Source organism: Lithobates pipiens, unplaced genomic scaffold (assembly GCF_037356315.1).
Source record: "Lithobates pipiens isolate NorthernLeopardFrog02 unplaced genomic scaffold, aLitPip1_a1.2 Scaffold_1, whole genome shotgun sequence".
Taxonomy (NCBI): domain Eukaryota; kingdom Metazoa; phylum Chordata; class Amphibia; order Anura; family Ranidae; genus Lithobates; species Lithobates pipiens.
In genome coordinates, this window is record NW_027507685.1 from 115856463 (window position 1) to 115868140 (window position 11678).

General features: G+C 51.4%; 1 protein-coding gene across 2 annotated transcripts; it reads left to right on the forward strand.

The window, feature by feature from the left end:
- The first annotated feature begins 577 nt into the window (after window positions 1-577).
- Window positions 578-11129, forward strand: LOC143972287 (mitochondrial ornithine transporter 1-like). 2 transcript variants are annotated; one of them, XM_077474394.1, is made up of 7 exons: window positions 578-1223; window positions 2724-2799; window positions 3657-3915; window positions 5550-5690; window positions 5764-5859; window positions 7617-7775; window positions 10929-11089. In XM_077474394.1, exons 2-7 carry the CDS (start codon window positions 2730-2732, stop codon window positions 11008-11010), a joined length of 807 nt encoding a protein of 268 aa, XP_077330520.1. In that variant the 5' UTR covers window positions 578-1223; window positions 2724-2729; the 3' UTR covers window positions 11011-11089. The 2 variants fall into 2 exon arrangements, with proteins under 2 accessions (XP_077330520.1, XP_077330519.1); XM_077474393.1 differs by having other exon boundaries at window positions 882-1223; window positions 5764-5930; window positions 10929-11129.
- Window positions 11130-11678: the final 549 nt, after the last annotated feature.

Sequence of the window (11678 nt, forward strand, 5' to 3'; positions counted from 1 at the left end):
TAATACTTACCTAGGGGGCCCTACCCTGGTAGAGGCTGCACACCTCCTGAGCCAGGTGTAATACTTACCTGGGGGGCCCTACCCTGGTAAAGGCCACACATCTCCTGAGCCAGGTGTAAGTACTTACCTGGGGGGGCCACACACCTCCTGAGCCAGGTGTAAGTACTTACCTGGGGGCTCTACCCTGGTAGAGGCCGCACACCTCCCGACCCAGGTGTACTTACCTGGGGGCCCTACACTGGTAGAGGCCACACACCTCCTGAGCCAGGTGTAATACTTACCTGGGGGGCTACACACCTCCTGAGCCAAGTGTGAGTACTTACCTGGGGGGCCTACCCTGGTAGAGGCCACACACCTCCTGAGCCAGGTGTAAGTACTTACCCGGGGGGGCCCTACCCTGGTAGAGGCCACACACCTGAGCCATGTGTAAGTACTTACCTGGGGGGGGCCCTACCCTGGTAGAGGCCACACACCTCCTGAGCCAGATGAAAGTACTTACCTGGGAGGCTGAGCCCTTGGTAGAGGCTGAACCCCCTCCTGAGCCAAGTGTGGAAGTACTTACCTGGAGGTGGGGGCCATGGTAGAGGCCGCACACCTCACGAGCCAGGTGTAAGTACTTAACTGGGGGGGCATACACCTCCGCCAGATGAGACAACCTGACCCCCTCAACAATGCTTCCCGGTCATAGAGGGGAGATTTCTTGGCTCCGGGGGATGGGATCCAGAATGTTCAGGTTTCCTCCTCCATAGACTATCCCACCCCTCCCCCACATCCCTCTACATGGGGGGCAGATGGGTGACTACAACACACACACACACATTACACAGACATGATCCTCTGGTGTCACCGTCAGGAAACCCCCCCCCCCCCTGAGAAATGACATTGCTGCAGTGGAGGGAGGCAGGAAGTGGCTGCAGGAGATCAGCAGCACTGAGATGTGACAAAGGAGGAAAAAAAAAGCATAATTTTAAAAAATAGTGGCAATTGTTTATAATACAGAGAGATGTGTTGCCCAATGCGAGCTTACAACAGCCAGGTAACAGGCATTTTCACAGCCTGGTCCGCTCTTCCATCCTTCCTCTTGTATAATGATCACTGACCGGTGATGGGAAATCCACTCATCATTACCCCCCCCGGTGTGGAATGCTGGTGGGCGTGGTCCCTGGAGATCAATGGACAACCACACTTACCTGCAGAGACAGGCCTGAGGAGGAGGAGAGCAGGTAGGTGGCCACAGAGTCTCCACATTCATCCATTCCATGGAAGGCAGGGCTTACACCACCAGAGGCAAAATGCTGATTCACCGCACTGCGACTGTGCGCGTTACAAGAGGCTGGGGGCGTTACATGGGGGGCTGTGCTCGTTAAACAGGGTGGGGCTGTGCGCATTACACTGGACTATGCGCGTTACACGGGGGAGGCTGTGGGCGTTACACGGGGGGTTGTGTGTGTGTGTTTTATGGGGGGGTTGTGTGTGTGTGTGTTTTATGGGGGGGGTTGTGGGTGTTACGCGGGGGCTGTGTGCATTACAGGGGGGGGCTGTGTGTGTTGTTGCACGGGGGCACATTGGGGGTACAGCTACAAATTATGGGGGGCCACATAGCAATGTTTGTAAGGCCCCCCACCAGCTAACAACTCCCTGGCTGCATTCACACCTGAGCATCGCGTTTCGGAAATTTTTTTGGGGTATTTGTGCGTTCATGAGCTGCGACATTGTTTATTAGCAAAAAGAGAAAAATATCATCCGTCTCCCCAATTGTTGCTTTTTCATCCACTTTTATTTACTATAAGTCCTTTTACTTTTCTTTCCTCTGGGTTAATATTAGGTTCAGGGTCCTTTTTTTATTAATGAATATTTATTTGTGTATTTTATTTATTTGTATTTAATTGTTGCATTTGAGCAGAGAGACTGGAGAATGGAGTGTTTCCATACTTCTCTATGTGTAACCCCCACCCCGGTGATGCTCCCAAACTTACCCGCCGGGTGTAGCTGCCTTGGCTCATTGTTGAGGATCGATTTGATTTCATTCTTAAGCCCCGCCCATGCGATCCCGTCCACATGATCCGATTGTCGGCAGGGATTGTGTGATGAGACTGTTGGCCTAAAATCTGAAAATTTTCGGGTGACAATGGTCTGTTGTCAGATTTTCCGATCGTCTGTACACAAGTCCATCACACAAAAGTCCAAAGTACAAACATGCATGTTTGGAATCAATGCTTACCTAATACGACATTAGCAGAAGGTGCCCAAAGGGTGGCGCTCAAGAGCTGTAATTCCTTGTAGTACATCGCTATGTTCGTGTTTTCATACTGGCTGCATTTGGTGGGCACAGTGGCTGCGTTTTGTGCACAGTGGCTGCGCTTGATGAGCTCAGTAGCTGCATTTGGCACAGTGGCTGCGTTTTGATGGGCACAGTAGCTACGTTTGGCACAGTGCTGCAATTGATGTGTGTTTTTTTTTTTTTCAGTTTGTTTGCACCCTCCCAAAAACTTTGAGCACCAGCCGCCACTGGACAGCTCAGTCCCTACATTTCCTCCCAGCATGTACCCCTCGCTGTGTATCATTCGGAAGGAGTGGGGCCCCTAAATCCTGTTTATTTTTTAATACTAGGGACCTGCCCGGCGATAGATGCCCAGCCCCCGTGGAAGTATTAGAGAAGAGGATGTGATAGTGTTGAAGTAGATTGTTCTCATCTCCTGATGCCTGTCCTCTTCCTATCACAGGTCATCATGTCACCTGATGCCGGTCCAGCCAATCCCCTCACAGAGATCCTCATTAATGTGACTTCGGGAGCCATGGGTGAGTTCTATGTACTGAGCGTGTTCCATCAATCCCGTGTTTATCCCCTGCCACACTGCCGACCGGGGGGGGGGGGGGACAAATATGTAACTGCAGTCATTGGGGAAAAATAGTGCCCCATCATTGGTGTCAGTGGGAGGAATAGTGCCCCATCATTGGTATCAGTGGGACTAATAAATGCCCCTTCATTGGTGTCAGTGAGAGGAATAAATCCCCCTTCATTGGTGTATATCACTAATTGATCATTTTTTGCAAATATTTCAATGTGGATTTAAAAAAAAAAAACCTTCCAAACATAAAAAATGCTGACCCAGCTTCTCCGATTGTGTCATCCAGTGACTGCAGTACTGGGTGTGACCACAAGGTGCCCCCATGTAACAATCTCAGGCCATGGAATACATTGTATTCAGATTTCTGTATTTTTATTTCATCATCTTCAGTTTCTCATTTGATTTTAGGTATTTGGTTATGTTGTTGGATTTTCTGATTACATTTCAGAAGTAATTTTTCAATCTTTATCTTTCATTAAAGTGATCCTGCCCTGCCTTGCTCAGGCACTTCCTATTATATGGTGACCACACTCTGTCTGTCTCTTTATTGGTCACACATGTTGTCACCCGGTCACATGGACTCGCTTTGGAGACTACAGGCGGCCATTTCACTGGAGTGTAGGGAGGCGGGAAGTGGCTGCAAAGAGGCCGCAGGAGATCAGCAGCACTGAGATGTGACAAAGTACATGTATATAATGCACAGTTGGATGTGGAGGGGGGGGGGGTTCAGATGAAGGAATTATCGGGGGGGGGACTGACCCATGGATATATCCAGGTAGGTGTGATGACGGGTGCACTTTGTTGCAGGGGGCGTGGCATGTGTCCTCAGTGGGCAGCCCTTCGACACGGCCAAGGTGAAGATGCAGACGTTTCCTTCCATGTACCGGAACTTCCTGGACTGCACGGTGCGCACCTATCGTTCGGAGGGGCTGCGGGGGCTCTACCACGGCACCATCCCCGCATTGGTGGCCAACGTGGCGGAGAACGCCGTGCTCTTCGCCTGCTACGGCTTCTGTCAGAATCTGGTGTCCTACATCCTGGGATTTCATGATCTGTCCCAACTCAGGTGAGCCAGGGAGTCTCCTCCCCCCATCAGGGGGACTCCTCCTCCCACCAGGGAGTCTCGACCCCTCCCCCCATCAAGGAAACTCCTCCCACACTCAGGGAGACTCCTCCCCATCAGAGAGACCCCTCCCCCCACCAAGGAGACCCCATCAAGGAAACTCCTCCCACACTCAGGGAGACTCCTCCCCCTGAGGGAGACCCCTCCCCCTCTCAGGGTGACCCCCAGAGAAGAAAGGTGGACATCAGCAGAGATCTGGGATTAATAAAAAGGAAACATTTGCTGTATAGATATAAAAAAAACTCCCAAAGATCCCCCATCAGGCCAAGGGGGGCGCTGTTTCTGGTGGGAATTGCTCCTTTGTTTCTATAAATTATATCCTTTGTTATTGTCGGGGATTCTCTTCTTATGATGTCACAGTTCTGATTTGTGGGTTGTCCTCTGTATGGTTGGAGCTATGAGATTGGGTGATACAACCTCTGGGGGGGCACTAATGCCTCCCTTGCCCCCGGGGACACGCCTCATAAATCCACGGTGTGAGGAACCAATAAAAAACAAGCATTGTGTCTTTTTATCTCTATAATCCCGCCCCCTGCAGGCTGTTATCTGTGAAGATGCTGCTTCCTGCCCTCCCCCTGCAGTGCTGTATGAGAACAGAGCTGAGTAATAGCCACACCCCTCATCACAACTGTCCTGCAAAGAATGGTAGGGGGCGTGTGTGACCAGAGAAGGGCATGTGTGACCAGAGAGGCGGGTGTGTGTGTCTGACCAGAGAGGTGGGTGTGTGTGCCCAGAGAAGTGTGTCTGACCAGAGAGGCAGGCGTGTGTGCCCAGAGAAGGGCGTGTCTGACCAGAGAAGGGGCGTGTGTCAGACCAGAGAGGCGGGCATGTGTGCCCAGAGAAGGGCGTATGTCTGAGCAGAGAGGCGAGCTTGTGTGACCAGAGAAGGGCGTATGGCCAGAGAGGGTGCATGTGTGCCCAGAGAAGGGAATATGTCTGACCAGAGAGGCGGGCATGCATGACCAGAGAGGTGGGGGTGTGTGCCCAGAGAAGGACATGTGTCTGACCAGAGAGGGGTGTGCCTGTTCGTCTGACCAGAGGGGCGTGTGCCCAGAGAAGGGCATATGTCTGAGCAGAGAGGCGGGCGTGTGTGCCCAGAGCAGGGCGTATGACCAGAGAGGGGGGCATGTGTGCCCAGAGAAGGGAATATGCATGACCAGAGAGGTGGGTGTGTGTGCCCAGAGAAGGGTGTGCCTGTGCATCTGAACAGAGGGGCGGCCATTCGTGACCAGAGAGGCTGGCGTGTGTCTGACCAGAGAGGCGGGCGTGTGTGACCAGAGAAGGGCGTATGTCTGACCAGAGAGGCGGGCATGCATGCCCAGAGAGGCGGGTGTGTGACTAGAGAGGGGGGTGCCTGTGCGTCTGACCAGAGAGGCGGGCGCATGTGCCCAGAGAAGGGCGTGTGTCTGACCAGAGAGGGGGGCATGTGTGCCCAGAGAAGGGTGTATGTCTGACGAAAGGCAGTCATGCATGACCAGAGAGGCGGGTGTGTGTTCCCAGAGAAGGGGGCATGTCTAGGTGTGTTACTGAGTATATATAATTCTTTACTCTCTGACTTCTTGATTCTTTCTCCTCAGAGACCATCACAAGGCTGCTGCGGGTTCCTTGGCCTCAGTATTCTCCTCCTTGGTCCTCTGTCCCACAGAGCTGGTGAAGTGCCGCATGCAGACGCAGCATGAGATGCGGGTATCGGGGCGCACAGGAATCCCCTATAAAAGGTTGGTGTTCCCCCGGGGCACATCTATGGATGGAATCTCTCTCTTGGTATAACGCTCTGTTTTGTATCCTCAGCACCCCGTGGTCCATTGTACGGGACATCCTGAAGTCGGAAGGTGCGGGCGGCTTGTTCCGTGGCCTCAGCAGTACGTGGCTGCGGGAGATCCCGGGGTACTTCTTCTTTTTCGGGGGCTATGAGCTCAGCAAGAGTGTTTTCAGCGGGAGTTCTGGAGGTCAGCCAGGTGAGGCAGGGGAGGGGAGGAGGTTGAGGGTGGATAGGAGGGGCGGTTGCCCTGGGTTCTGTGGTATCATGTGGGGGGCTGCATGGAGAGTTCCTACCTCCAAGCTAGCAGGGGTACTGGAAGAGGGGGAATGTTTGTTTGCACTGGGTTTTTTGGAGGGTTTTTACAGACACATAATGCTCATACGTTTTGGAGAGAGGGGGAACTAGAATCTTCAGGGTCCAGTGCAAGAAGCCATAAAGGGCCCCCCTGATCCCCGGCCTGGAGCCCTTCCCTCCAAGCCCAGTATTGGAATACCAGGGCCCAGTGCGACCTCTGTGAGCCTGGTAGTTCCACCACTGGTGTCCAGTATTTTATTTTTTTATTGTTTTATTTACTGTTTTTATTTTTTTTTTATTTTTTATTTTTTTAGGAACCCTATTGGAGCGGGTTTTTGGTGGGATATCAGGGGGGTCTAAACATACCTCTGATTGTTTCACCTTTGAGACTGAGAAAGGAGATTGAGGACAGAGCCCCCAATCTCCATCGCTGTAGCCCCAACTACAAAGCTTCCTGTGCATTCAAAAACTGAAGCATAGGTAGCGCAGTTTACTACTCTTCAGTTATAAATGAGTCGGGGTTCGGTACGGGTCACTGTCATTTCAGACAAGTAAGTGGCTGGTTAATGACATATTTACCAGCCCCTTCCCCCCTGCCCATCCTTACACATCCCCCGCAGCAGCTGGCTGGGAGGGGAGAACCCAGCAGCACTGCGAGGGAGAACGGCACTAGGACCTGAAAGGGAGTGGGGGTGGGAAAGAGCACGGGGTTCAGAGAAGGGGGTGGGGGCGGGAGAGGGCACTGGGTTAAGAGAAGGGGGCAGGAGAGGGCACGGGGTTAAGAGAAGGGGGCGGGAGAGGGCACGTTGTTCGGAGAAGGGGGCGGGAGAGAGCACGGGGTTAAGAGAAGGTGGCAGGAGGGGGCACGGGGTTCGGAGGGGGCGGGAGAGGGCACGCAGTTCGGAGAAGGGGGGGCGGGAGAAAGCACAGGGTTCGGAGAAGGGGGTGGGAGAATGCATGGGGGTCGGAGAAGGGGGCAGGAGAGGGCACGGGGTTCAGAGGCGGGAGAGGGCACGGGGGTTCGGAGAAGGGGGCGGGAGAGAGCACGGGGTTCGGAGAAGGGGGTGGGGGCAGGAGAGGGGACGGGTTCAGAGAAGGGGGCAGGAGAGAGCATGAGGTTCGGAGGTGGGGGTGGGAGAGAGCACGGGAGTCGGAGAAGGGGGGGGCGAAGTTTCTGGGAAGATAACAGGGGGGCCAGAAGAGAGCAGAGGTGCAGCAGAAGGAAGCTGGACAGGAGGGGCGGCATATAGGAGAACTGATCTCCTCCAGGTTCCTCCTGCAGCTTCTGTGAGCCCACTCCTCCTCTCGCTCCCACAGGCATTCAGCGGCTGCAAGAGAAACATGGAGGACATCAGCCCCTCTATATGCTGCCCGTTCTGTCCAGGTGTAGAGAGGAGCTGCATGGGCCCCGTAGAGCATGGGGCCAGGTCACAATGGTGACCCCTGTCGTTACATCGCTGGTGGGTGCCATTTGGCATCTTTGCCCTGGGCACTAGATGACCTTATCCTGGCACTGGTGGTAAGTGGTTGAGGGATACACATGATGTTCCTCTGTGATCCTGAGGCTATGGCTTTCCATATTTTGCAGGTCCTGTAGTGGTCACGGTCAGCGGTGGTGTGGGCGGAGCCTGTTTCTGGCTGTCTGTGTATCCGGTGGACTCGGTGAAGTCCAGAATCCAAGTCCTTTCCATGGCATCCCATCAAGAGGGGTTCTTCCTGTCCTTGCTGCACATACTGAGGAGAGAAGGTCAGACTTCTGTAGGGTTTGAGATTTGAGGTCCCACTCTACAGTCTTCAGGGGCCACACAACTATTGCTACAGATAGCTCATTCCAGGGCTTCAGCTTTACCCAGAGATCGAGTTTAAGGTGTATTCAAATCCCAAATGTTGTAATCTGAAGGGATTTAGAACCTCTGTCATGTTTTCCTTGCTGTCCTGTGTCACCCCTGGGCCGATTCCCCCTATGTTTGTCCCGGTGACAAAGAACACGGAGATGCTCCTCCAATGCAGGAATACTCTGTGGAACAAACGAGTCAGACAACATGGGAGGTTGGAAACCATAGTTCGCCAAAAACGGGGACAATCGGGAAGCAGAATACAAGGCACTGTTGTGAGCAAACTCAACCCATGGTAAGAGGTCTAACCAGTTGTTATGATGGTCAGAAATATAGCAACGTAGGAATTGCTCCAAGGACTGATTGGCTCACTCTGCAGCCCCTTTAGAATGCGGGTGATACTCGGAGGAGAAAGCAAGCTGAATTCCCAACTGTGCACAAAACAGAACCGGGACACAAACTGACTAGCCCTGTCTGAGACAATCATCTTGGGTAGCCCATGTAAGCGAAAGATCTCCCAAGCAAAAATGGAAGCCAGTTACTTAGAAGTTGGCAACTTCTTAAGTGGAATACAATGGGACATTTTCAAGAACTGGTCAACCACCATAAGGATAACTGTTGCCCTGGGAGTCGGGTAACTCCACAATGAAATCCATAGACAGGTGGGTCCAGGGCCTCTCTCCATTGGGTATGAGTTGTAGGAGGTCCACTGGAAGGTGTGGTGGAGTCTTATTCTGAGCACACATGAAACAGGCATCTGCGAAGGCGGTTACATCAGCCCGTAGACTAGGCCCCCAGAATTGTTGGGAAATGGCCCAAATAAGTTGATTCTTCCCAGTGTGGCCAGCAGCCTTGGGAAAATGGTAAGTCTGGAGCACAGCAGTACAGAGACTCTCTGGGACAAAGCAGCGGTCACAAGGTTTCTCTGGAGTTGCATGGACCTGAGCAGCAAGAATTTTATCACCCAAAGGAGAAGTAGACTGGTGCGAACCATAGCCAGAATACGATCAGGAGGAATCACAGGAACCGGAACCAACTCCATCTTGGAAGTGGAGGAAAATTGCTGTGACAAGGCATCAGCCCTTACATTCTTAGTACCGGGTAAGAATGAGACAATGCAACATCCTCCTCCAAGACCGACAAAGGGTAAACCCGGCCAGGAAGGGGTATGGCACCAGGTTGAAGGTCAATTGAGCAATCATGATCACAAAACCTACTTTGCTTCTGTCCATGGGAAACGCCTGGGGCAGCATCTCAAAGTATATCTCAATCTGGTTGAGAAACCCTCTGCATTGGACTGGATCAACCCCAAATCGCTGAGGGAATGGAGCGTAACCAGACATACCTCTTATAGAGGTAATACTTGAGGCGAGTGCCTGCACAGAGACTGGCACCGCAGCAGGGAAAGCCTGCAACTCTGGTTGTACCGGAGCAGCCACAGTTACGCCATGCGACTCGGGAGCATTTGTAACTCCATGGCAAACTGATCCATGCAGTAATCCTGCTCATCCAATCTGGAAAAAATATTACCAACAAGGTGATTGAATATCTTCTAAATTCATGGCCTTCGCCTACTGTCAGAAACCATGAACCAGACCAAGACAGAAGTACAATTAAATCGCACTTGTTTAATAATAATAAAAAGGTAAACCGAGTAAACATAGTCAAAACATAGCTAGAGTTCAGGAACCGGACCGGATAGTCGGACAAGCCAAAATATCAGGGAGCCAGAGATCAATGTAGTAGAACAGCAAGCAGGATCTGGAGCCAGAAGGGATGTCAGCCAAGCAAGTCTTTACCAGGAGCACAGGAGATAGTCTCTGTGATGTTGACCAAGGTGAAGGCAGAGATCATCTGGACTGGACGGCTTAAGTAGGCAGGACTGACGAGCAGGATATCATCAACAGGTGAGTCGCTGTAGAGAAACATAGGAGCTGGCAATTAGCCAACAGCTGAGCGGCCAGCTCAGAGAAGGAAGGGCTGAACCCAGTCCTGACAATTATCCACTATATTGGCCTTATGTACTAAGATTTTATCACGTATATTATGTATGTGCATCCTTGAATGCCTATATAGCAACTCTGTTACATATGGTTTATTATCAGCTCTGACTACAATATGTATTTTTGTACTATGGAATGTTCCAATGTATGAATAATGAATTTACATATATATATATATATATATATATAATTTTAGTGACATCCCTCATTTAAAGTCCCACTTTTTTCTTCCTCTTTTGTTCATAAATATAATGAAATCCCGCAACCTCTCCCGGACTCCTCAGTTCTGGATCTTCCTCCCGCTGGTGTCATTGGACCTAATGGTGGGATCTTTGGGGGAAGTTATGGATTCTTGCAGGAAGATGCCCCAGCATTGTACAGGGATCATTCTTGGGTGGAGGGGGGTGGGGGGGGGGGGGATGGGATCCTCTAATTTTCGGGGATATTATATGAGGAACCCATGATGTCACTACCACCGATGTTCTATTGCTGGAATTCGGCAGTTTTTGAACATGAGATGGGACATCCACCACCTGAGCGGATCTTATAGGGGAAGGCCCTCTGTAATGCTCTCCTATACTGAAAACATTTGGGGGGGGGGGGGCACATACTTCTCACCTTTTTATAGTGTACATGTGGATACATTAAGCAGATGGCTGGAAATCCTTCTCACCTTTATCCTCTCCCCCCTCCATGGTCTGTTGGCCCGGGCATTTTTTTTTTCTGTCCCTGACAATGGAGGCTTTGTGGGTTGGGTTTGTATCTCAATATTAATAAATTTATAATTTTATCACTATGTATTGATGACATTCCATAACCAAAGTGTTCAACCATCTCACCGATCCCAGGCACATTCCACCACTCACCTATAGACAATGAGCTCTGGTGATTGTGCCGTGAGTCCTCCCACCGACATCCAATGTCTGAGCCCTGAGGAAGGAGATCCGAGCCCCCCGCAATGTGTCCGGCCTCTCAGATCTCGGGGACTCTTCAGACTTTTTATGCCTCGTATTTGTGACATTTCATATCCATAACTTGGTCTTCCCGTTCTGACTCTTCCAGGAATCTTCTCCCTATACAGCGGACTGATGCCTACCGTAATCCGAGCGTTCCCCTCCAACGCCGCGCTCTTCCTGGCCTATGAGATGACCAAGAGAACTCTGACATCATGGACGTCCACATAGAAATCCCCCCCCCCCATCATCCACATAGAAATCCCCCCCCGCCCCATATCATCCTTTTTTTCCTGGCTCTCTGTACTTTATATGTGAATAAAATATTTCATTTGTTTATCCTCCATGTATTCTGAAGTGTCTTTACAACTCTGAGTGTTCCTCTGAATATCCCTCTAATACACACAGACATTCGGGGGACCCCTTATAATACACACAGACATTTGGGGGACCCCCTATAATACAGACATTTGGGGGACCCCTTATAATACACACAGACATTCGGGGGACCCCCTATAATACAGACATTCGGGGGACCCCCTATAATACATACATTCTGGGGCCCCCCCTATGATACACGCAGACATTCTGGGGCCCCCTGTAATACACACGTATGTGCTTTGGGACCCCTCAATAATACACACACGTTCCAGTCTTGTTAAATCTGCAGCTTTCATTATAATAATCTCCGATGATCCCGCCATGGGAGGTCCTTGTTCAGACACTTCCCCTTATAGGGTGACAACGCTCTGTCTGCCCCCCAACTGTGCTCCTGTGTTGTCACATGGTCTAATGGAGACTACAAGAGGACGAACCTCTGGTGTCACCATCAGGAAACCTGCACTGAGAAACGGCATCA